This window comes from Schistosoma haematobium, chromosome 2, assembly GCF_000699445.3.
Source record: "Schistosoma haematobium chromosome 2, whole genome shotgun sequence".
Taxonomy (NCBI): domain Eukaryota; kingdom Metazoa; phylum Platyhelminthes; class Trematoda; order Strigeidida; family Schistosomatidae; genus Schistosoma; species Schistosoma haematobium.
In genome coordinates this window covers 7,435,671-7,461,408 of record NC_067197.1, presented here as the reverse complement: position 1 = coordinate 7,461,408, position 25,738 = coordinate 7,435,671, and the positions used below count along the sequence as shown (strand labels likewise).

The window sequence follows — 25,738 nt, the reverse complement described above, 5'->3', positions numbered from 1 at the left end:
AACTTCAAAATCTGAATTCCACTGCTAACTATCATTCATCTCTGCTTACAATACATGTAAATTAGTAGTAATATTGAGGCAATCCGTACAGGAACCACATATGCCTAATAAGAAACTGATCAATTGCAATCCTAAACATCAAGGAGAAGACTCAAACAACCAATCCAAAAATGAACTAATATACTTTATAGTTGTTTGTCAGTCTAATATAGATGAGAATCATGTCCCATTAAAGTGTGAACTGTTGACTACCAACCTGTTAACTTGCAGGTATCATAAGCAATATGGTGGAGTTTGGTTCTGCACAGGATTATAGATACAGTTTGTGGAAGAATTTCTAATTGAAACCGAACAGCTGTCCAATCATATCTAATTTCCGATAATCTCCTAGGTTATGTTAATTTGTAATGGAATCTTATATTCAAACATAATTAGTTAAATTTTGTGGACTAACTGATGATAAATTACTTAATGTGGATTTATATAACAAAGATTATCATGAATTTCCTTAGTTATGCAAATACCTTCCTCTTCCTATACACAGTTATCTGACTTAAAATAACTACTTGATTTGACATTTACTACAATCAAGTCATCAGAAATCTCTGCATTTAATATCCAAGTATTTACCATAAATTGGTGATAGATTTTTTGCGCACAAGACTGAAAATCCTGGGTTCGAATCCCGCGCACTGCTGTGGAGTCCCATACTAGGACGAAACGATCATCCAGTGCTTCCAGGTTTACGATGACGGTCTAACATCAATCGGTTCATGATCTTAATTAACAACATTTTAAGAGCTTCTGAAAACCCTGAGCGGGCTATGCGCCTCCCCGAGGGCTAACAGGCGTAAGTAAGTGAAAACCATGAACAACTGAACTGATTTTTACTGTCATCTTAAACTTTAGTAGAGTCTACCCACCACCATACATGATATCAAACTAATTGTATGTACTTTAACTGTAGACCAGTAACACAGAATTCGATAGTTCATATTTCTAGCTTTGGTCATTGAATTGATAAATTTATCTCTTCATTCATGTTTTGTCAATTTAGTGTATAAAAGCTTTCGAGAAATCTGCTGTCGGTCTCATCAAAGTTATTTATAAAGTAAGCGCATTGAACATTGAAGCAACGAGTTAACGTTTTTCTTTGTTTATAATATGCCTTTTTTTATTGTTAACTACCTTTTAAAAACAAAACAGTGACAAACTATTGCTGTATTCATTAAACAGTTATTTGCACATTTGGGATCAAATTTCTGACTGAACGCTTGAATCAGTTTCCTAAGCTCTTCTTATAACCGTAGGTTAAATGTACACAACTTAAACGCGTAAGAAAAGGCGCGGAATGTTGAAAGAAACCTTTACTCTAAGGTTAGTTTAGGCACCTAAAGGAGGGTATTTGTAGAATTTCAAACAGCCTTGGGCTTCTGTAAGGTTCTAGAACCCTAGTAAACGTAGTGGCAGGACGGATAATCGTCCAATCATAAATGTGACACATGTCTCTTTACTTTCTAGATGTTTTTAAAAAAACTCGATACTGATTGGATAAAATGTTTCCTAGTGTTTTCACGGTCTCCACAACATTTTGACTACGGTAAGTATACACAAGATCTCATAGTTTACACCACTGACTGATCTTAATTGGTCAACCATTGAAAACTAGGAAGTATTGAATAGTTGTTTCGTTGCAGAATGTGATTTAAGTCAAACATGTGAACCATTCAATGCAGGTCAGTGATTAAAGCGTTAGGAGTTCTGTTCATTGTTTGAAGGTCCTAGATCCTAGATAGTAGAACAGGCTAACACTGGATCAATTTATGTTAAACAAGCGAGTTAGTTATAGACGACAGCTTAATCCTAGTTGAACTCTGTGAAATATTGTTTTTCGTTTGTATTATAGATAACGATTCAATGGAAAAATAGTGGTCAAATATGGTTTAGTTCTGAGTATTAACCGACAGTTCTTAGCTTAATTAGGAAACACATACTGGTCTAATTTATCATGTAAACTTTTACAAGTTATAACTTTGGTTATCTTTGTAAAAAAAAAACAATCTCGAAGCCTTTTGAGGATCACTGCCACTTCCCATCCCTGGTAATAGGGGGGGTCGGTAATTACAACTCTTAAAGGAAACCTTGCTAAGACGATGTTAACTGAAAAGATCTGTCTTTATAAAATATATTTAATAGAGTAACTAACTCAGACCGAACTCTATTGCTACATGATTGGCCACAATCGAAAAAGTTCCACTGAATGCAGGTTTCTTACTGATTTATACTTATCAGGAAGATATAACTGAAATCTTAAACATGATTAATGCCTCAAATAAAATTTTATTCTAACCACTTAATCTGGCAATCAAAGACAACATCTTTAAACTGTCAAGATCGTAAAGTTTATCCCATGTGAAACTTAAATGGTTGTCATTATTAACCGCCCACCCTGTTTACTATTATTTATTTATTTGAACACTTAGATGTTGGTACAAGGGGGCACCAAATAGATATGTAACACACAAATCTCATTTGATTTGTGTGAGGGCTGTGATACTGCCCGGGTACCCAAATCGAAGCAGGTAATTTTCTTAGGGCCACACCCAAAGAATTTGACCTCAAGGTCTGATCCACAAAGCAGTGGAGTAACATCAGGAGATGCAGTTCCATAATTGGTTCACATGACATTTGTTCCTTCAGGATACTGCAGCTCATGTTCACCACTGATTTTGAATCATGGATTTCCAACTCCTCTAGGTGGACTCTCTGTGTTCACCAACCTGGTTAAAGTGTCAGACATTCGCTTTTCATCCTCTCAATTTCGTAAACAACCTTCCCACTACGAGAAGTCAGTGAGTAGGACTTCCCTGACAGTGTCTGTATATACGTGGTCATATGAGAGCATTTGCAGAGCGAGGGCTGACTCTACCCACTCTCGGCCATAACAGGACATTTGAGGGCTAGAACAAGATATATGTTCAACGTTCAATGCTTTATAATATCTTTTTTTCTAGTTTATTATCAGAATGTAACATAAACTATCTTAAAAAATTGAATTCATCACCAGAAAGTTTCTGAATATAAATATCTTTTGGTTAAGATTGACAAGTTCATGTAACCTTTTAATAGTATGTACAAGGAATCTTTTTTTAAGAAACTTAAAGCAATCAGTCCCTTTAATAAATTTCAATAATGTAATAAGAAGATGAAGATTATCAGAACTATGTGATAATGTAATGCACTAATATAGAATCCCATAGTTCTGATATTCTTCGTCATCTTATTACACTAGCGAAATATCTTCTAGTTAAGATAGATTACTTACTTACTTACTTTTCTGGTTAGTGTTTTTTAGCGAGTTTGATTTCTACGGGATTGGGTCGCTAACCCCACGCCCAACCCTCCTCCTTTATCCGGGCTTGGGACCGGCAGTAGCTCCCGGAGGGACTCCAGGCGGAGTTTAAGATAGATTAGTGCATAATATATTTTATTATCAATTTTGAGACCACTAGATAACAGGACTTTGTTAAATGTAATGAAATGGGGGGGCAACCGCCCACCCTATAGTTATCCTTAGTAGCAAAATAAGATTCTATTGATTTACGTCGATGTACCTAATCTAATAAGAAAACTGCTACTCTGTCAAAAGAATTTGATTAGCACTGAGGACTAGAGAAAATTACCTCTTAACTGAATGATTTACGTACCAAAATATTATTTGAGTATATCTCTGTTAAATAGTTAGAAATGTCTACCATCATGTAAACTTCTATATAAGTTAGACATACTACAAAATCTCATTCGAAAAGCTTAATACTATTTGTACTTTGTGTTAATGAGTTTCAATTGTAATTGTAGAAAAGATTAATAATATGGTGGAGAGGATTTGCTGCTCAGATGAATGATTTTTGATGGAGTTTTATTCTTTGAGCTGGATTAATAACATCACATTCTGAAGTTTAACTCAACTGTCACTTACTTTAAACGGTAAATATTATGTTATACAACAAATCTGGCAATCAGAAACCTCTAAATGAGTACAAAACATTTAACAATAAAATAATATCAATGTTTAAGATCATGAGTCAGTTGAAGCTAGACCACCATGGAAAACCTGGAAGCACTGGACGGCCGTTTCGTCCTATTGCGTGACTCCTCAGCAGTGCGCATCCACCACCTCGCCCCCTGCGAGACTCGAACCCAGGATTTACTGGTTTCGCGCGCGAGCACTTAACCACTAGACCACTGAGCCGGTTGGCATCCAACGGTGTTAATGTCTAACTTCAACTAATCCACGAAATTGAGCGACACATTCAACATTGTCTTCAGTGAGTTGTTATCTCACAACAGACCTGGTTGAACTCCACTGGTCACTACTTCTCATTAGAACTCCAGGATATACTTCCTGAAGATAATAGTGCACTAACAGTTTTGAATGAAATAATTAAATCTGATATATCAAATTATATTTTGTAATAAATAACAATCGTCAGGTTTTCATAATGTGATTTGGGATAGTATTCTGAGTTAGGGTTATTATCCCATAGGGTTTTTTTCACCAAATGATATCAATTATAATGTAAGAAAGTTAATGTTTGATAATAAGTGTTAGGCTGAAGTTTTGAGTTGGGATTACAAATTAGGGTAAGGGTTTTCAGAACGAACTGATATTGGCTACAATGCAATGTTTTGTCGTCCTTTTATTCATTACTTTTAGAAATTGAGGGTTGAGATTTAGAGGAACTGTTATAAGTGGAGTATTATCTAACTTCACTTAACATTCTTGACTACGCATCGAATCATATCAAGCAGTCAGTGTATTATAATTTTCCCGTTTTAGCTCATGAAAAAGACTGTAGTAAATGTATTTGAACATAAAAATTACAGAATGTGTTAGTAAACTCTGAGAACCACACAATAAACACCTCATTTGCAAAATATCAATCAATCGTCTCAGATTTCATTGTTCTCACATTTCCACACTAATCATTCTGTGTTCTCGTTCTCTTTTCTTCTCTTTCGTCTTCTTAACCTTCTACCGCCAAACATTTCACTTTTGATTGATGATCCATTCTACTCATATCTGTCGAACTCAGTAGCACGCACCACAGGACACCCAAGTGTTGTAGTTAAACTTCATTTATCTCATGAAAAGTAACTAAAACAAAATAAGGTAGCATATTTTACAGTTCATTTGGCAACCCGTCATATTGATAGCCCCTAAATTTCAATGAATATTTTAAGCTACTTATATTTTAATCAGTAGCAAACATTTGTTAGCGTAATTTTTACTGAGTAATTTACCATAAACGTAAAACGGATTTTTCATTTCATTTCTTTTAGAATTCAAAAGGTGAATGGTTTTCAGACGATTTTCAAAACTAGGTTAACCGTTTTTCACTTCAGTTATTATTCATCATTATGTTTAAACCATTCGGGGACATTTCTTTGGATAAGTAAATAAATATTTAATTCGTAAACTCTTCTTTTCATTTTTGTATATAATACATAACTGTACAAGTATGATGTATTGCAGAACGTCCAGTATATATTTGTTTACAAGTATAAATTCTTTGATGAAATACTGAATAGATAGCCTGGGAATGAACTCAGTCAAACCTGCAATACTTATATAAAGTAAATATTTCAAACAATTTTGACTATAATACTGGGAAAAATAACCAAAATAAAGACTTTGGTGTTGGGTGATCATGAGTTTCTCCAAACACAAAAACTGTTAAAACTATTACAGAAAGGAAATCATACATTCTAGTCTCTAACATCTATATGAGTCTGTCCCTAGGGGTCAATTCGGACGACTAAATTGCCAACCTCCATAATAAAACTAAATAAAAAGAAGTCCAACTACTGACCACCAAATAAGCAAAGTAATAAACGACCAAAACCAATACATCCAATTGCCAATAAATAAACAGCTAGACTAGAAGCCTTACTAAACAATAAATTCGTCCAAAGTGAAACAGCTTCAACACGAAAAGGGATAATCAATAATTGCTATGTGGTGCACTGATGGTCAACGATCACTGAACAGGAAATAAGGTTAAAAAAAAACATAACACCATATGTGAGAACAACTATTGTGCCCGGTAACTGTGCCGTGCTTAATGTACGCCTCTTCTCCAGAAGAACCTACGGCCTTCACCAACTAAGGTTGGTTGAAACGGGCACCATAGGGAACGTTTGCTTCTCAACATCAAAAGGTTTGAGAAACGATGATGATATTCTGGAGGCTATATTGTGAAAATCCTGATAAGTTAAGTTGCCCAAACGAATAACGATGCACATTGCATCTCGAAGGACGATAATTATATTTGCACTTATGAATAATGGTAATCTAGTATTTTTAGAGAACGAACTAAGAAATTCATGGTATGAATCATAAAGGAAATAAAAACGTCCGATCCAGAATGAAAGCATGTTTCAGAGTCAATCGAACGAAAGCATCTTAAATGTTCACATCAATGAAGTTGGATTCAAATGAAGCATAATGCATCAGTTATAAAAATAGTAGGAAAATCTATGAACAGTGACCATAAATAAATTAAATTAAACTCTGGTAACTCGACAGAATAGTCTAACTTATTTGATAATGGATAGATTAGCATAATATTCATACAGACCAATTTCCCCAAAAAGGTTTTCTATCAACAACGCATCAACAAAGCATACATACAATGATGACATGATGAATAATCGTTTAAAAGCTGAATGTCATGTCATCGATACCTTGGTTGGAAATATTATTCGTATGTTAACACAAAATTTATACATCAGTCTTGAATCCCAGTGAACATTAAAAAATCAGTTACAGTAATTGTAATGAACGAGAACTCAGGTGAGGACAACCGATGCATTTTAATACAAAATTACAGAGTTCTTTCGTCAAATGTGAAGACCATACGTTCAATACTTCTTTTGCAAACCTTCCATCAATTGTCTCGAACTTCATCGTTCCTTAATTGCTGTAACAATTACTCTCTGTTCCCGTTCTCGTCGATTCAACCTTCCTAACCTGCCGCCAGACATTTCACTTCTGATTGGTGTTATTTACTACTTATGTCGACATAACAAGCATACACTAGACAATTAATTGTATCAGATCCTTGTCTTAATAGGTCACAGAGTGGAAATAAACTACTTAGAAACAGTTGTCTATGTAACATATATTTTTGCAAGAACTAATGTAACTTCTGACCCACTTCTCCATATACTCATTCATGAACTATGTTAGGCTAATCATAGTTTATTAAAACTGGTTAGCTTACGATTTCTTTTGTCTATTTTATAACCTATATATCATAGACAAACGTGTCAACTATACCATTTCTATTCCTTATGGGTTGGCGGTTTTTATAGAAACCTCAGTAAAACATCTAAGCTAAACAAACCTATGTGAATCGACAAGGAGCATCAAACCCCTCAAAATTACAGGTTCGCCTTGCTGACCAGGGCCAAGTAGCACGAAACCTACGTCCATGGTTTCATATTGACTACCTCCAACCACCATCTTATCTCAACATAGTGCACGCAATGTCGAATCACCTAGATTGATGGCCATATTGTAACTTGGTCGATAGGATTCGATCTACACTGAGAAGAACCTGATATACATGACATTGATCACCGCCCAGTGATCAACTGATTCTAGATAACACTAATCATTCTAACTCTTTCCTCCATCAATGTCATTTTTTTTACATCAGATCATACCTCAATGTTATATAAACAATCAAGGTTGATAATCGAATAATTAACAAGATCAAAATGTGAAAAGTGAATAAACTAATCTGTCCGGAAGCTAGAATAAGCTATATAGGCATAACATAGTACCAGCCTCTACAAGTTGAAGTCAACCATTTACAGCTCTGTAACAGTTGTCAGTTCAAATTAATCATGATAAAACATAGTTAAAGGACAAGATAGTCTAACGTTAACTTATTATTTCATTTAATGGCGAGACTTTAATTTATGGACGAACCAACCATGCATAAGATAACAGGTCTTGGATTTCAATTCTAAATTCACCCATCTACTTGACTAAATAGAACTTTGGCATTATAGCTGATGTCAGTTCGTGATGAAAACCCTAAATCTAGTTTCTAACCTTAATCATTAAAATTACAATACCTCACACTGGTTTATAACCCTCATTTGGTCCTGGTTATTAGGTGGACACTTTCAAGGTACGTCTGGCGTCGCTCAAAGGTCAATCATATATTATAGTCTCACCCACTTAATCTTATAGAAGCATAACATTTTGTACTTCATAAAATAAAGGGGTACTTCCACAATAGTTTATTTATTGACAAAAATACAATGAAGTAAAATAGAGTTCTTCTTCACCTCCTCAATATTTCAACTTCTCAAGTATTCTTTAACATATCATCAATCTCTGGAAAGAAAGTTATATAATAAATTTTCAATCCTGTTAGAAATAAACTTCAGTTCAATGATAAATGAAATATTATTATAATATTGTCATATGGAGGCAAAACGCGACTCACGCGTCTGATTTGTGCCTCCTGGATAGTGGGATGGGTGACCCATGAACTAACGTGGACGGTAACCCGGGTGGTAGAGATAAGGCTAATCACTCACTCGACCGATACCCTCAAACCGATTACTAAATCCAGAAAGAATCACAGCACAATTACTCTTGGATGGAAAAATGACAAAATATTGACAAAAGTGGTGCATGTAATGCACGTAGTTGCTCCTTATGGGGTAAACTCAAATCGGTTGCAAAAACAGCTATTCTATCTGCAGTAGTTGTGCTGTGCTTTGATGTGGTCTGTTTTTTTCCAGAAAGGCTTACTAGACTTCACCAACTTGTTTAACTTGAAGGAGGGATTGTCATAGGTTTGTTATAGAGATAATGGTGTAATGAATATTTATCCAATAGGATTTAAAGATAAAAAAATACAACAACAAAAAAGAAAACACCTCAGTCATGAGATCTACTTTTCAGTGATATAATTCTCAAGCTGTTAGCTCAAAGTAAAAACTGACTATCAATCAATCCCTTCGTTGATAATAGTTAGTGATTCAGACATGACTGGTTATACATTTTAGTGGATGTTCAGAAAGTATGTCTTAAGCCCAGCGACTAGAACATTTGTAAGGGTTGATGTTTTTCTGTTGTTAATTCTTAAAACTGAATTTTGACGAGTCTCTGTTGGCATATTTACATCATCAATGAATCCATCAGTATTCGCTGTTGCTAAAAGTTTTATTATATCCTTGGGTTATGACTAAAATTCTAATTGAAGATGAAATATTTAATCTTACTTTGAAACTCATCAACTAGATATTAATGTTTCCTAATGTTAATGCTAAATGTAAATGAGTTATCTAAGTTAATTGTTTTAATTATAAAGCCTCCATTACCATTCTAGATAATGTTACTAGTGTTAACTTCATGTACAAGCAAGCGTTCTGATTATATCACATACACGAAATTACTTTATCCTGATGACTTTGTTTTTGATTGATTAATTTCATAGACTATTAGAATGGACTGATCTAACGTATATGTAATATTAAAAGGGGTTTTGTGGAATATCATATTAATTTTAATAATTCAAATCGTGAGGCCGGATCATGTGTACACTTCTGTGGAGTGCCATAATAGGACGAAACGGCTGTCCAGTGTTTCTAGGTTTCCTATGGTGGTTTAGCTTCAATCGACTCACGATCTCAACTATTAAAATTAGTATAGGTGATAACTAAAAAGCTTACTTTTATACATGGTAAGAAAAGATAGTCTTGTCTAGAATGATAATGAATGTTTCACAATTACATTATTTGGCTTAGACTACTTAACAATATCAAAATCAAAATCATTTCCATCATTACAAGATGTTGTCTATAATAATGTAGATTTAATCTTTACATTCTTGACCTAGATATTCTATAACACGAATCATTTTATTTATTAAAACTCAATTATGTAAGTATTTGTTGATCGAGTTAATAATCCTTTATAAAGTGTTTATATTATTGTAATAGTTGAGATCATGAGTCAATTGAAGCTAGACTACCATGCAAAACGCTCGTGCGCGAGACTGATAGGTCCTGGGGTCGAATCTCTTGAGGCGGGATCGTGGACGCGGGTCGCTGAGAAGCCCCACAATAAGACGAAACGGCCGTCCAGTGCTTCCAGGTTTTCCATGGTGGTTTAGCTTCAAATAACTAATGATCTAAACTATTAAAATTATTATAATAATCACAAAACCCCTTCTGATGTTTATATTATATCACATTAGTTGCTTTAAAACATTCATATGTTATTGAACAAACATGTGATATATATATATATATATATATATATATATATATATATTGTTTTAAAAGACAGTATGAAAAGAATAGCGCCAACTCAACTACCTGACAGATCATAGGAACAGTTGAATTTTCAAATAAATTTAATAATATACCAGCATAGTTTTGAGCAACAAATGAACACTGAAAATTTTAATGATTAAATATAGAATTATATTTGGCATATTAATTTTTAAGTATCAGTTAATTAACCTATCACTTTTAAAGTTGAATCCATGAGTCAGTTGAAGCTAGACCACCATGGAAAACCTGAAATCAATTGACAGCCGTTTCATCCTAGAATGAGACTCCTCAGCAGTTCGCATACACGATCCTGCCTCGCAAGATTCGAACACAGGACCTGTCAGTCTCGCTCGCGAACGCTTAACCTCTAGACCACTGATCCAACCGGCATCCAACGTTTCAACTTACTCATGAATTCAACTATAAAATTACTGAAATCTCCACAAAATCACTTGTGATAATAACCTATGAACAAAAACTTATACATAAACTCAACAAAAAAACATACACATAATCAATTTTAATAGTTAAATTCATGAGTTGGTGTAAGTTAGAACACCATTGAAAACCTGAAAGCACACGACAGTCGTTTTGTAATAGTAATGGACTCCTCAGTAGTGAGCATCCATGATTCTTCACCAAAGGGACTTGAACTCAGAACCTTCAGTCTCGCGTTCAAACGCTTAACCTTTAGACGACTGAGCCGGTTTGCATCCAACAGTATTAATGTTTAACTTCAGTCGATCCATGATCTTGAGCAACTATTCTAACACTGTCAGTTTGTAGTTTTTATCAGAATGCATAGTGAATCTAAATATCGACAATCATTAATAACTACTTGGAAGTAATTTATCAAATGAATCAAATAATACGAGAGAACCGATTGAATTTAGTATTTCAGTTATGAGTACTTAAATATTGGGTTGATTAACAAGTAGATGACCTTCAGATCACTTATTTGAATGATTAAGTTAAATAGGCAGACTTGACTTGCAATGATTGCCACCTGAAGAGTAAAACACATATGGAGCTTTGAAATAATTCAAATAATTAGTGCTTTTTTTCCCAAGTGAAGTATAAATTATTCCGTTATTATTCTCAGCTCTATTGTGTACTTAGATCTTGTTCTTTTTTTAGAAGAAATCATTAATTCTTGTCGAAGGATTATCCAAGTATGCAGTTACTAGGGATATGACTGCAGAGCGTTTACTTCAAACTGTTACTTATCATGAAGTGGTCAAATTTAATTACCAGATTATTTGATTTCAATATAGAAGCTGAATTCTGCCCAAATCGTTGCTAAGACTGAAGACGACTGACTCGGTCCCATGCATACATTGATGTATGCACTCATGAATAGTTAATCTATCATGAAACTATCTTTATAAACAAAGTATATCTCTAGAAACTATTTGATCAACTGATCATTGATACGCAATCGCTTTTCATTGCTCATTGTCACCAGCTAAGATAACATCGCAATATATATTGAATAGACTGATATTGGAAATTTCGGTTATTGTATTCTATGTTATTCGTCTAAAAGTATGCAACTTATAGAGAGGTATAAATGCTCTGAGTTTCACCTTTACGAGACATTTCTGAGAAGCCCTTCCTAATAGGTAAAGCACCCATCCGGTACTCTTTTATCTATATTATTACCCTCATCTGATGACACTCCATGGTGAATACCATTTTCAAATTAAATTAATCTTCAAATCTCCTCGATCAAAGCCATAACTACAAAAATATAATGATTTACTAGATAAGTCCATTTTCATAGCTTACTCACTTCAGATAAATATGGTCCAGTGAATATACACAATTGATCAATAAATTTGTTAATATAGTAAGTAACTTGTGAAAGTTGTAATACGAATTTTACTGAAATCACTGTCATCTTACATCCAGTACAGACTAGAAAAAGAAAAGAAAAAAAGAGAAAAAAGAAAGAAAGAAAGGAGAAAGGAGAACAGAGTAAACGAGATTAATTATTTTTATCTTCTTATTGTTGTTTTCTTTTTCAGACTGTCTAATAAAATAGTTTCTTCTTCATTGACAATTTTATTCAGATCGGTTGAACTTACCATCGAGATTTATCTGTTGAATTAGAAAAAAAGAAACAAACAAACAACAGAGAACAAAGAAACCTGGGGAAACAATGAGTTGATCTTTGAATGTGAACAATATATATTATAATGGAATATCTCATAAATGAATTCACTAGTTTCTAGCAATATACTTTAAAAATGTTGACTTACTTACTCACGCCTGTTACTTCCAACGGAACATAGGCCGCAGACCAGCATTCTCCAACCCACTCTGTCCTGGGCCTTCTTTTCTAGTTCCGTCGAATTCTTGTTCATTTTCCTCATGTCTATCTCCATTTCTCGTCGTAATGTGTTCTTTGATCTTCCTCTTTTTCTTTGTCCTCGAGGATTCCATGTGAAGGCTTGTATTGTGACGCAGTTGGATGCTTTCTTCAATGTGTGTCCTATCCACTTCCGGCGTTTCTCCCTGATTTCTTCCTCCACTGGGATCTGGTTTGTTCTTTTCCACAATAGGTTGTTGCTGAGAGTGTCCGGCCAACGGATCCGAAGTATTTTGCGTAGACAACTGTTAATAAACACCTGTATTTTCTGGATGATGTCTTTCGTAGTTCTCCAGGTTTCCGCCCCATACAGTAGAACTGTCTTGACATTTGTATTGAAAATTCTGACCTTGATGTTGGTTAACAGACAGCTGTTTTGAGTTCCGGATGTTCTTTAGTTGTGAATATGCTGCTATTGCCTTCACATCTGTATCAGATCCACCCTGTTCATCAATGATGCTGCCCAGATATGTAAAGATTTTCACATCTTCCAAATCTTCTCCGTCAAGTGTGATTCGATTGTTGCGTTCTGTGTTGTATCGGAGAATCTTGCTTATCTCCTTGTGTATATTGAGACCTACTGCTGCTGAAGCTGCTGCTACACTGGTCGTCTTCTCCTGCATTTGTTGTTGCGTTTGGGATAGAAGGCCCAGATCATTTGCGAAGTCTAGATCGTCCAAGTGCATCCTAGATGTCCACTGTATCCCGTATTTCCCTTCAGATGTTGACGTCTTCATGCTCCAGCCGATCACCAGGAAAAAGAGAAAGGGTGAGAGTAAGCAACCTTGCCTGGCATCGGTCTTTGCTTCGAACGACTTTGTCAACTGTCCTCCATGTACGATTTTGCATTTTAATCCATCATAGGAATTCCATATGATAATTACATTGTTTAACTGATACATTTGAGTTCATTATGATAGCTAGTGTTTTTTTGTGGAGGGTGTATAGGAGATAGCCTTCTTCTGAAAAACCCTTTAACATTCTTCTTTCAACTTTCCACAATCTAATAAATTGAATGTTATCCTTGTATTCATTGGTGATTAAATTTATTAAAAGATCACTAAAGTGTTTATGAGAACTCTTACTCGATGAAATTCAACTAATTATGAAATTGAGACAATTGTACTTGATGATATTGAATAACGATTGCGTTATTTTATGAGTTCGAAATATAAACCATTAGATTATAACTGATTAATCTAAAGATAAAATGGTCACTATGATACCTTTTAGTCCTGAATTCCACTTATTTTGTGTAGGGGTTCTAAATGATTATTGTCAAAGAGCTTCAGACTAAAACAAAACAGTATTTTAATGATTCCTGTTTATTTTACTTTTTGTTTATTATTTTTACAACATTAGAATAACACCATTTTGCAAGTTGTGTACACTCCCTTCGATTCAATGGGTCGAAACTTAATGCGGTTCAAACTATATTTTATCAGATCAAATGATTTCTATCTTCGTTTTATCAGAAGGGCTAAAAGCCTAAACAAGTTTGATTGCCTGATAAGGTGGATTGATAGTCATTATTAATCTGTTTCGTAAATGGTATTTTGAATTTTTAATATATAATTATAAAGAATTTAAAACTAAAGTAAATCATATTAATTTCGGTTACTTATTTGTTTATTTTGGAGAGCCCCCAAATGCCCTGTCACGGCCAAGAGTAGGGAGAGTCATCTCTCCCTCTACAAATCCTCTCACATGGCCGCGTTCATACAACCACTGATAGGGAAGTCCTATTCACTGCCTTCTCACCGCGGGGGTGTTGTTTACGAAAGTGAGAGGGGCTTTAACTGGAACGGTGGACACGGATAGTCCACCCAGAGGAGTTGGAAAACCCTGATTCCAAACCAATGGTACACATGAACTCCAGTATCCTGAAGGAACAAATGGGGTATTAACCTACTGTTGGTCATCGGATACCATGGGACTGCATCTCCTGACGTCGCCTCTCTGCCTTGTGAATCAGACCTTTAGGTCGAAGGCTCCAGGTGTGACCCCCTAAGAAAACCACCTGCTTCGGTTTGGGCACCCGGTCAGTATCCCAGCCCTTGCACAAATCGAATGATTTATGTGGCGCATATCTATTTGGTGCCTCCTTGTACCAATGTTTGTGTGTTTAAATAAATAAATCAAATAGTTTGCAGAAGTGATTTACTTTAAATAATAGAATGTCGATACTGTGTTTATTTCAAATTACCAACTGAGACTTTGACATTGATACCTACATATAACATTCACTGATATTAATAATTTAAAATATAGATTCTCCGATCTGATCTACATTGCTCAAGTATTCTGACGATCTTGGTAACTGCTTTATTTAGTTTTATGACTAGCCTTCAAGCAGTCAGTCAAGCTGTGAGGTATAGTTTCCAGTTATTAACTAAAAGTAAACAACATTCATGGGATTCGTCTTAGTATAACTGGTCTGCGGTCAGTGGTAAAATCCACGCGTCAAGTTTCATCCTATTTGGGACTCTACGGTTGACTGCTTACTTAAATCTCAATTTTAATCTTCACATTGAGATTCGAACCTAATACTATAGAATTCAAGAGTCAAAACGTTATCCCCTGAACTCCTGTAAGCAGTAGATAGCTATGGCCTAAAAGTTGACTATCCACTAAAAGATCCGAAATTCTTTTGTCTGATCCAAGGTGGGGTTATGGATCAACGCTGATGATAAGTCTCTTACTAAGACAAAACATTGACCCAGTGTCTCCTGGTTTTCGATGGGTCTCTTTAATTTAAATCATGAAATTCAACAATCTTTATAAACGCCCTATGGTAAAACAATGTAAGCTTACTTTATCTGGTAATTTACCATTATGTTCTTGAAATAAAAGATCGATTATAAAATTTGCAAATGATTCGCAGGTAATTTCAGATTTCTAGAGAAGAAAAGATGAATAGAGAGCAGAAACATTTCGTTTAAATTAGTTTCTTTACCTGAATCATAGTTCTATACTTATTCCCAAATGGTGTTGTTTGCTTGGATCTTCCCATTGATGTTTAGGACTGTAATTGATCAGTCTCTTATTGGTATATATGTATCCTATGAGGACTGCCTCAATATTACCTTGAGTCACAAGCATTATAAATAATGATGGATAGTGGCTAACAGTGGAATCTAGGACGTGCATTTCGTTTTATTTGGGACTCGTAAGCTGGGTGTACCCCATTGCACAAACAAGTGGCTATTAGGACTCAATAGCTAAGTAGATAACGTGATGGTGCTTGAAGTGAATGGTACTGGATTTGAGTCGTGGAGTGAACACCAACTATGGGATGCAGGTGCACCCAGCTTACGAGACCCAAATAAGACGAAACGTGCGTCCTGGATTCCACTGCTAGCCACTATCCATCATTATTTATAATGCTTGTGACTCAAGGTAATATTGAGGCAGTCCTCACAGGATGCATATATACCAATAAGAGACTGATCAATTACAGCCTTAAACATCAATGGGAAAACTCAACAACAAAATTCAACAAGAACCAATCAATATCGAGGTGCACAGAACAAGCTGTGAAACACATGTGGAGAAATTCGAACACTTCACTTCTATCTGAAGTTTGTGCTGATGATGTCGTTCAGAAGAACGATGAAAGCTCCACGACCAAACCATCCAGCTCAGAGAACAAAACTCCACCAAAATCATTCACCTGAGCTACAAATCTTCTCCACCATCTCGAAAATTCAAACAAACAATTCCAAATGAATGTAAACTTATTCCCAAATGATTTACAATTCTAAATCTAAGGTTCAATAATGAATATTTTGATATTAATAATATGCTATATGTAAAGTGAAGAATTCACTTTTTAACCTAAAAGTTATTCAAAAACTAGTCAGCGTTCATAAACTAAAACATGTGCATCGATTTAGTTTGGTGCACTACATCGTTACAATAAGATGTAATCATCAAGATGAATACCAAGGTAGTAGACGTAGTGGTGGTATCACCAGCTATAAAAAAAACTAAACTTAATGAATATGATTTTCAAAGAATGAATAAATGACATAAAAGGTATAGAATAATTTTTGAACACAAAATCTAAGGGTATACAAAGAGTGAACGCATCACTGCTATTAATTCAGAACAATATCACCGAGCATTGGCAGTTGTTCATGATGATCATGCAGACCCAAAACAAGCAGTTGTCTTCAGCTACCAACAGTCAATTAGATAATGGACGTTTAGGTTTGGCAAGTCTTCGTTTTTTTCAGGTCACTCTTATAACACCCAGCAAAAATTATGAGCTTACGTAACTGTAGAATTCACAATTGGTATGAAAGAGATATCTCTTTGGTGAATTTCAGAAATTTATTAAAAGAAACTGATCGGTAAGTGTTACGTCCTTGATCTGTCTACCGACTAATATACAGAAGATAACATGTCTCAATCTAGAATAAAGTATCGACACGATAGGCTGACTTGTTTAACCTTGAGGCTAGAATATATGAGTTCAAAGTGAGATGAACTGTCTTGCGTAGAAAGACGAAAACTATTCTATCACCTGATCGGTTGACAAGCGAGAGAGAGAGAAGACGAGTCAACTGGAACACCACTTTATTTATTTTCAATTTTCCGATCAACAACTCCGATTCAGATTAGTACAAAAAGATACATGAATAAATAAATGACTAACATGACCACAATGTACAAACGATTAGGAAAATACAATTATATCCAAAAATAGGAATTAGGTTAGAAAAATAAAGTAGCAAAGGTTATGTTTACATTACAATAGTTTTAAAACAGTAAAGAGTATTTCAGTGAGTTATAAATCAAACGAAAGCTTATAGTTTGTAGAATAACCTAGAAACAAAACTAAGTGTTAATATTTTATAAACTTTGAATTAAATGAAATAACACCCCCCCCAAAAAAAAATAGCTTCCATTATTTATTATGGCATCTTAGTTTCTCTGTTCACATCAATAACAAGACCTATTGTTAGTATTACCTCTAATGTACCACGTTAAGAATCATTTCAATATAACAAACAAATTTTCATCCAGTACTTTCAAGTTTTCAATAGTAATCTAACATGAAGCAATTCATGATCTCAATCAAAAAACCTTAACAATCTCCACAACTCCAAAATTGAAAAGTACTATTAACTATCTGTTTCAACTTATCACGTTGGGTAGAAACAGGTGTCTACCTCAGTACAATGGAAGATGGTCGCGCAACTTCGTGGATTGGTTGAAGTTAGACATTAACACCGATGGATGCCAACCGGCTCAGTGGTCCAGTAGGTTAAGCGTTCGCGCGCGAGACTGAAGGCCCTGGGTTCGAATCTCGTGGGGCGGGATCATGGATGAACACTGTTGAGGAGTCTCATACTAGGATAAGACGGCCGTCCAGTGCTTCCAGATTTTCCATGCTGGTCTAACATTAATCGGTTCATGATCACAATCAAAAACTCAACAATCTCCACAACGCATAAACTGATTATCACGTTTTATATCTGTTGCCAATTATTGTAGAGAATTAATAAATTTTAAAAAATCGATTATAATTCTATTTATTTATTCACTTTCATTTATCTCTTATAAAGATAAACCAAACTATCAACATATGATCTAATTATATCATCGATTTAGATTTGATTTTCTTCTTATAAAACTTATTTATTTAGATCAGTATTTAAAAATTTGTTACTTAATAATTGATATGCTAATTTTCATTGAGTATTCATTGAATAAAACATGCATAGCAACAAAAACTTACATAGATACACATTTATTATTTTTTTGTAATGGAATCCATTGTGAAACTAACTTTATCCAGGGAAATTTTTTTAAAAAAATCAGGTATCAACTGGTTTAAATCAATCAACTTCTTTTTTTTGAGTAAAAATCTAGACGACTTTACAATTTTAAGTATTTGGTTGTCAAGTGTAATACTAAATTACCTGAAAGATGAGTTCTAATTATAAATAAAAAAAGTGATAATTTAAGTGCTCGCGCGCGAAGCCAGTAGGTCCTGGGTTCGAATCCCGCGGGGGGCGGGTTCGTGGATGCGCACTGCTGAGGAGTCCCATACTAGGACGAAACGGCCGTCCAGTGCTTCCAGGTTTTCCATGGTGGTCTAGCTTCAGTTGGCTCATGATTTCAACTTGTGAGATAATTTAAGTATCTTGAGTTTATCAAACAACCCCCTGTTGAATAATGAATGAATTGATGATTGATTTTTAAGCGTTAACAGGATTTGTAGCAGGCGAATATGTTACACTGTACATTTCTAGGATGATATATGATGATTTGTCAAGGATATATATAATCAGACAGGAGTTTTGTGAAGATTGTAGTAATTTAATAATTAACTAATAATTAACAATTATTACAAACTCCGAAAAACCCTTATCTGATCATAATCATCATATGCTCAGTAGTGAGTGGCTTCAAGAGTTATTTTCTGGAATTCTAGTGAGAAGCAGTGACCAGTGGAGATCAACCGTGTCCGTTGTGAGATAGTAACTCACTTATGACAATGGCGGACGGTAGCGCAATTCCGTGGATTGGTTGAAGTTAGACATTAACACCGATGGATGCCAACCGGCTCAGTGGTCCAGTAGGTTAAGCGTTCGCGCGCGAGACTGAAGGCCCTGGGTTCGAATCTCGTGGGGCGGGATCATGGATGAACACTGTTGAGGAGTCTCATACTAGGATAAAACGGCCGTCCAGTGCTTCTAAGTTCTGCATGGTGGTCTAGTTTCAACTGACCCATGAATTCAATCATATATATATATCACGTGCACTATGTTGACATGTAAGATGATGGTTGGAGAAAGTTTGTAGGAATCCTTGGATTCAGATTCCATGCTATATGACACTCATCAGCGAGGTTTATCTGTAATTGTGAGAGAATTAAGACTCAGATGTATTGTCTCTGATTTTCAAATTGGATGACAAGTGATAGGATCTAGCAAGCAGCACCGATTTCTTCACAATTACAGGTATATCTTGCTAACAAGTGACAAATAGCATGAAATCTGTAACCAAAGTCACTTGTCGACTACCTTAAACCAACACCTTACGATTATCTAATGTTTGAAGTTATTCAAAAATGTGTAGGGATGATATAGTATATAGACTGAAGACTAACAAGAAGTAATATTTTTATGGAGTGATTGGAACTGTTTTGCTAGCGTTAGTTCACAGCTAAACCCATAGATTATTTTTCGGATACAATAAACAAAAATCATCAGGAATACTTATATCAATCAAAACTTACTTTATTTATAGAGACATTTGCTAGTGCCTGTATACATTCCTTTTGTATGTGTAATTTTATTGTTTGATCTATAAATAATTCTGTATTTAATAGATTGTTCCATTTTTCAGAAGCTAAGTCAAAAGTAGAATAAAAAAATAAAACTCCATAGCTCAATGTTATGTCATAGTTTGGTGCCCCTCCCCTTTTCGGCATTCTATGGTAGAATAAAGAAAACTGGATACGGTTGACTATCGACTAAAGGAAAAAAATAATAAACAATTTCACCCACTCTCTCTCATATTAGTTCTTTTCTATTCTGTTAATTCACATTTGTGGTGATTACTGATTTCACTGTTTCAGTTGACATATTAACTTATTCAAATTAATAAATACTAACTAGTCATTTCAATCTTGACAGTTTTATTCAGTTAACAAGCTTTAATGTCGAATTGAACATTGCGTACTTTATTGAATCATCATATTGAGACATTCAACTATAGAACTTCATATGAAATTGTTGGGGTGATCCAGAAAATTGCTTGCAAAAGACAAGGAAGTATCAGGAAACACTAAGAAGCGTTTCATCTAATCAGCGTTCACTTGGAGTTTTTGCCAAAAATATCAAGGAAGCGAAACGTCACATGCAGGGGCTTAGATTGGCTGATCGCTACACTGCTACTATGTTTAGTAGAATTTCCAGAATCTTCTAGCAACCCAAGGACATTTAAAATATTATAAAAACCCTATATTTTCTGTATTAAAATGAACCTTGGAGTAAACTACTTCTCGCATAATTTCAGTCTTCTCTCTCGTGTTCAGGTCGCTGTTTAGTTCTAGCTTGGGGTTTACAGAATAGCTTAGGAGAAGAATATAGCGTTCTAATCTGCAAGACTTATCAGAAATCATTGAAAAAAGACTATTCTTCGTTTATATATCCATATTTTTTATAGACTAGATCAAAATGAACAGTTACTGCTTGAATATCTGGGCTACCTGTTCCTTCTATCTGAATATATTTCAACAAGTTATCTGTTTTCTAATCTGTTTTAACACATTATTATGCCTATTAGTCGCATAACCTATTCAAGTGCGTTTATGAAAAGTTTACAACATTTCACTGAACTAGTTACAAAAGAGTCCAATCACAGACATCATGGTTGCTGGTAATATGCACTGAACAGAATGAATATTATTTAGATATCGATTCCAGAACTGTTAACATCTAACTGGCGATCACTCAATATTTATCACAAGGATCCGATCAAGAAATAAGAAAAGGGAACTTGTTGAAATACTTTGTGCTGAGAATTCGATATTCTATCAAAATTAGTAATATTGAATAAAGCCAATAACAATAATAATAATAATAAAATATCCTATCACTTTGTAAGTAGTATCTATCAAGAATTAAGTAAGGGTGAAATAGTGTTCTTTAGCCAAATTATTTTTTTTGAAAATTTATTATATCAAATGTAATATTAAAAATATAACTCCGCCTGGAGTCCCTCCGGTGGCTACTGCCGGTCCCAAGCCCGGATAAAGGAGGAGGGTTGGGGCGTGGGGTTAGTGACCCCATCCCGTAGAAAACTAACTCGCTAAAAAAAACGCTAACCAGAAAAAAATATACTAAAAATAATAAGATCATAGAAGATCAACTTACTTATCTTTTCTCTGGTTGAATCAATCTAAAAAAAGCCAAATAAAGTTATCTAACTTAAACCTATGATCATCACTAGGGAATGAAACGAATATTTTAAAGGAAGACAATTTTGTTTTATATTCAATGACTACATTTCAACAACAACAAAAAACAAAAAAAACTATGATTATGTAACATAACTTATCTACAACCTCTTTTAGGAATATAAACTAACATCATACCAATACCATACTTAGGGTACATTAACATTGAATTGTTTAGATCAGAACCACATTGACTTTCATACTGGATTAAGTATAATATGAAATGATTAGTGGTTGATAATTCATTTAGATTTTGTCGTTAATTGATTTCGATTGAAGACATTTCGAAACTACTTGTTATATACTGCATAAAGATAGTGTATTTTTAAGAGTAATCTATGCTCTTTCATAATATATATAACGATAAACTTTATTGGAAAGATAACTGACTGTCTACAAATATTAACTCATCCTCATTTATGAAGTATGATAATGCATCATGACATAATTGTTGTTCAGTAAGGTAGTATATCCGTTTATAGGTTCATCAATGATAATCAATATAGAGTTTTTCACAAATTTATGTCAGCTCATTTGGATATACTTCATTAACATGACATGAAATTAACAGGAATGGTGAAGAAGTCGAAATAATTGTACCCAGCTATGAAAGGGAGGTAGACTAAAGAGAAAGAATATGGTTTAAGAAGAACAATTGAAGAAGTATGCGGAAAGAAATACTGGTATTCAAAGTTCAGGTTAAGATAAAGAATGAATGTAACTGATTCTGAACTATGCCCTATTAAATCTCCATCTACTGATAGCGCTTATCACTTGAACTCTAATCAAGTAGTCTGTATCCGCGAACATGATTCAAACCAACAATAACTTCATAGACTGATGCTTTATCTAGGTTTAGCAGTGACCTACCCAGCTTTATTTTAACCTATTCTCACTCCAGCCAACATAAAATATTGAAGTAGAAGTTAGTTGATGGATATGTAGTACATATCACAACCACCTAACTCCACTTGGGACCCCTCATGGGCTACTGCCAGTCCCAAGCTCAGATAAAGGAGGAAGGTTGGGCATGGAGTTAGCAACCTGATTCCGTAGAAAACTAACTTGCCAAAAAAAACGCTAACCATAAAAAATAATTCAAACCATTTAAACTCTGCCCTGGGAGTTAGAAGGTTTTCATTTAGACCCCTCATGATGAAAGCTGAGTTCCTTCGTTAGTCATGAAACTCATGCCCCATCTTACAACCAAAGCAACCATTAATTTAGGTACATGGAAAAGTAAGTCACAACCACCTCAGTCGATAAAGATTCTGTAAGTGGAGAAATATAGTACACCAATATAATCTTAGACTTATTAAATATAACTACAACCTAGATAATTAGCATTGGTTCTATGTAAACTGGGTTAATATAACAAAAGTGAATCTAGTTAAATGATACTATTATAATGATTATATAATCTAATATTGGATAGAATAACTTCATTTGTAAATCTCATTAGTCAAAATGAATACAGAAATAGACAGATTATGATTTCAAAACAAAACACTCACCTGTAACATTAAATCCAATATTGTTAGATCTGTCGATTTAAAATTGATGATGATTAGTTAACATTAGAATAAGGGTTTATGGAGATTATAATGATTTTAATAGTTGAATTCACGATTTAATCTAAATTAGACCACCATTGCAAACCTGGAAACACTGGATGGCTGTTTCATCCTAGTGTGGGACTTCTCAGCAGTGTGCATCCATGATCCCACACCAAAGTGACTCGAACTCAGAACATTCAATCTCATGCGTGAACACTTAACCTCTAGACTACTGAGCCGGTAGGTATCCAATGGTGTTAATGTTTAACTTTAATCAATCCATAATCTTGAGCAACCATTCATTCATTATCTAAGGTAGATAGCTGTCTCTAACCGACACGAACTGGAAAGACAAAAAACAATTTAAATAATCTTACATGATAGAATGTGAATGATTAACATTTGGTCTGTAAATACAATAGATTATACGTAAAATCTTGGAAAGGTTATTAATGGACTATTTAATTTACACTGTTTAGTTTTTATATTTTAATTTAGCCAACAATATAACGTGTATAATTGATTATTCAATGTTATGGATATTACCTAACATGTTTTCTTTTTATTCAAGAGACATCAGGGCGAAGAGTAATCTATTCAACCTTTGATCATTTGTTGCTATACTTGTAATTAGTAAATTATTGAAGCCAATTAAAATATAAATGAATAAATATAACATAACTTATCGGATTGGTAAACTTTGACTTTGCTATGTATAGCGCGTTATTTGAGAGCAATGATGTATTATAAAAATTAGTGCGATTTCCGATGAGGTCAGAAGACGTTCATTCTTAATTAGTATCTAGGTATGTAACTGATCACTCTCGTTTTAAGGCTATATATATATATATATAGGCCATATGGACGTCTGTAGTGACCTACTTTTACCAGGAGAACGCGATCGATTTAATGGAAACAATCATTATATAACCAATTGTACCAGTGATTGTTTTACTGTGCTCGTTTGTTTAACTGTGCTAAAGACAGCCATATTATTGCTCCATTATCTTTCGATTGTGACCTTGCACGGGTTCGGTTACGCTCAGTAACCACGCTTGTACTCCTTTGGCACTATCTCGGTATCCTTTCAATACCACGAGATCGCCAACAAATACATCTCGACTACAGCCATCAACTGCCTTCTGATATTTGGCTTACGGGGGATTTTATCGGTTAACTGGCACGTAGTCTTCTTGTAGTGGTGTTCATGGTCAATCGCGACTAGACTCTACGCCACGCGTTATTTTCAGTTTATATCACAGACTGAGTATAAACTAGACAACTGTTGGAAACTGATAAGTACTTGATTATCGTTTTATCCTATTATGTAACGTTTCAAGAGTACACAATCATACCCTTGTCAGAAATAGAATTTAAGACTTGGAATTCTCGTGGACAGCTCTTTATCTTTCAATGTTTTAGACACGATGCTGATTTCTGCTCACGTATCTACTAAGAATTGTGCCCTTGTCGTCTGGTCCTGTATATAAAACAAACGACTGTTCCTCGGAGTTACGCCTGCTGACGTAGTCGTCGCCAACATCTCGCTGGATCATTTTTAAGTTGTGTTATTTTAAACCTACAAGGTGGTCTACGCTTTCTAGTCCTGTTGCCATGTGTTTGATGATGCCAACATATCGAAGGAGCTAAGCGTCTCTTCGAGGATGATAGGCTTCTAGTGAGCAACCTGTTTTGTGACCATCTTTGTGGTCTGTCAGTCTGAGTCGACTTTGTCAATATGTGGCATAAAATACTTAACTCTCTCCTGTCGTCTACCGTCGTTATGCGTAATTATGAGTTGCTGACTCTAAAAGGTGGGATAGAAAATATTAAGGGACCTCACGGACCGCGTTTGAGAGCAACTTAACTTAGCGTACTCTGACATGTGTACAAACAGTAAGTAGTACACAAATAAAACAAGGGAAGGGAAACAAACCGACAATAATAGTCATAATAACAAACGATAAAATGTTATAACACAGAATAGACTGACTAAATTAAACCAGTGTATTAACTGTATATACATTCTTTTATTTATTATTGTTAATGGAGTTAATTGTATCCCACAATATTTATGAGATAATGTACGTGTAATGAAAATAACGATAATGGTAATTCACAGAAATAATAATCCACAAAAGTAATCCGAATTGAGACGAAGTGTGTTTATTTTCGAATTTAGATCGTACCGTAGAAAGCTGAGTTCCATTCGCACTTTCAGCTCACCAATTATTATCTTTCAGATAATCCCTAAATCTTTGTCTATCACTTGTCCTGACAACTGTTATTAAATAATTACCAAACGGTTTATAAATTTCGGAAGACAATACGAAGCGTTGACTACAGCTACCAAGATAGATGTGTGGTGGCTGTAACATGTGATCAAGCATACAGACATGATAGTAATGATACAATGAACTGCAAATTGTTACTGTCTGAACGACAGTCTGTTAAATAAGTTAATTGAAG

The 25,738-nt window shown here is 34.6% G+C and overlaps 2 protein-coding genes across 2 annotated transcripts in view; one reads left to right on the top strand and one right to left on the bottom strand.

Annotated features, from left to right (window-relative positions):
- MS3_00010734 (uncharacterized protein) overlaps positions 1–5,480 on the top strand; it is a gene marked incomplete at its 5' end in the record, with an annotated part of 31,881 nt that extends 26,401 nt beyond the window's left edge. Inside the window, 2 exons of the mRNA XM_051219128.1 lie at positions 1,058–1,111; positions 5,344–5,480. Of these exons, the coding sequence (XP_051067376.1) occupies positions 1,058–1,111; positions 5,344–5,385 (96 nt within the window). The 3' untranslated portion in view covers positions 5,386–5,480. The remainder of the gene's footprint in view (positions 1–1,057; positions 1,112–5,343) is intronic.
- A 2,821-nt stretch (positions 5,481–8,301) lies between these two features.
- Positions 8,302–23,884, bottom strand: LAMC1_3 (Laminin subunit gamma-1). Its single transcript, XM_051208080.1, has 7 exons — positions 23,647–23,884; positions 23,228–23,256; positions 21,631–21,655; positions 19,989–20,101; positions 12,158–15,634; positions 10,408–10,485; positions 8,302–8,413 (listed from the first exon to the last, which is right to left on the bottom strand). The coding sequence occupies exon 5, from the start codon at positions 13,636–13,638 to the stop codon at positions 12,985–12,987; it is 654 nt and encodes a 217-aa protein (XP_051067375.1). The 5' UTR covers positions 13,639–15,634; positions 19,989–20,101; positions 21,631–21,655; positions 23,228–23,256; positions 23,647–23,884; the 3' UTR covers positions 8,302–8,413; positions 10,408–10,485; positions 12,158–12,984.
- Positions 23,885–25,738: the final 1,854 nt, after the last annotated feature.

Coding starts and splice junctions, on each gene's coding strand:
- LAMC1_3 (XM_051208080.1), bottom strand. CDS start 13,638: ATGTATCAGTTAAACAATGTAATTATCATATGGAATTCCTATGATGGA.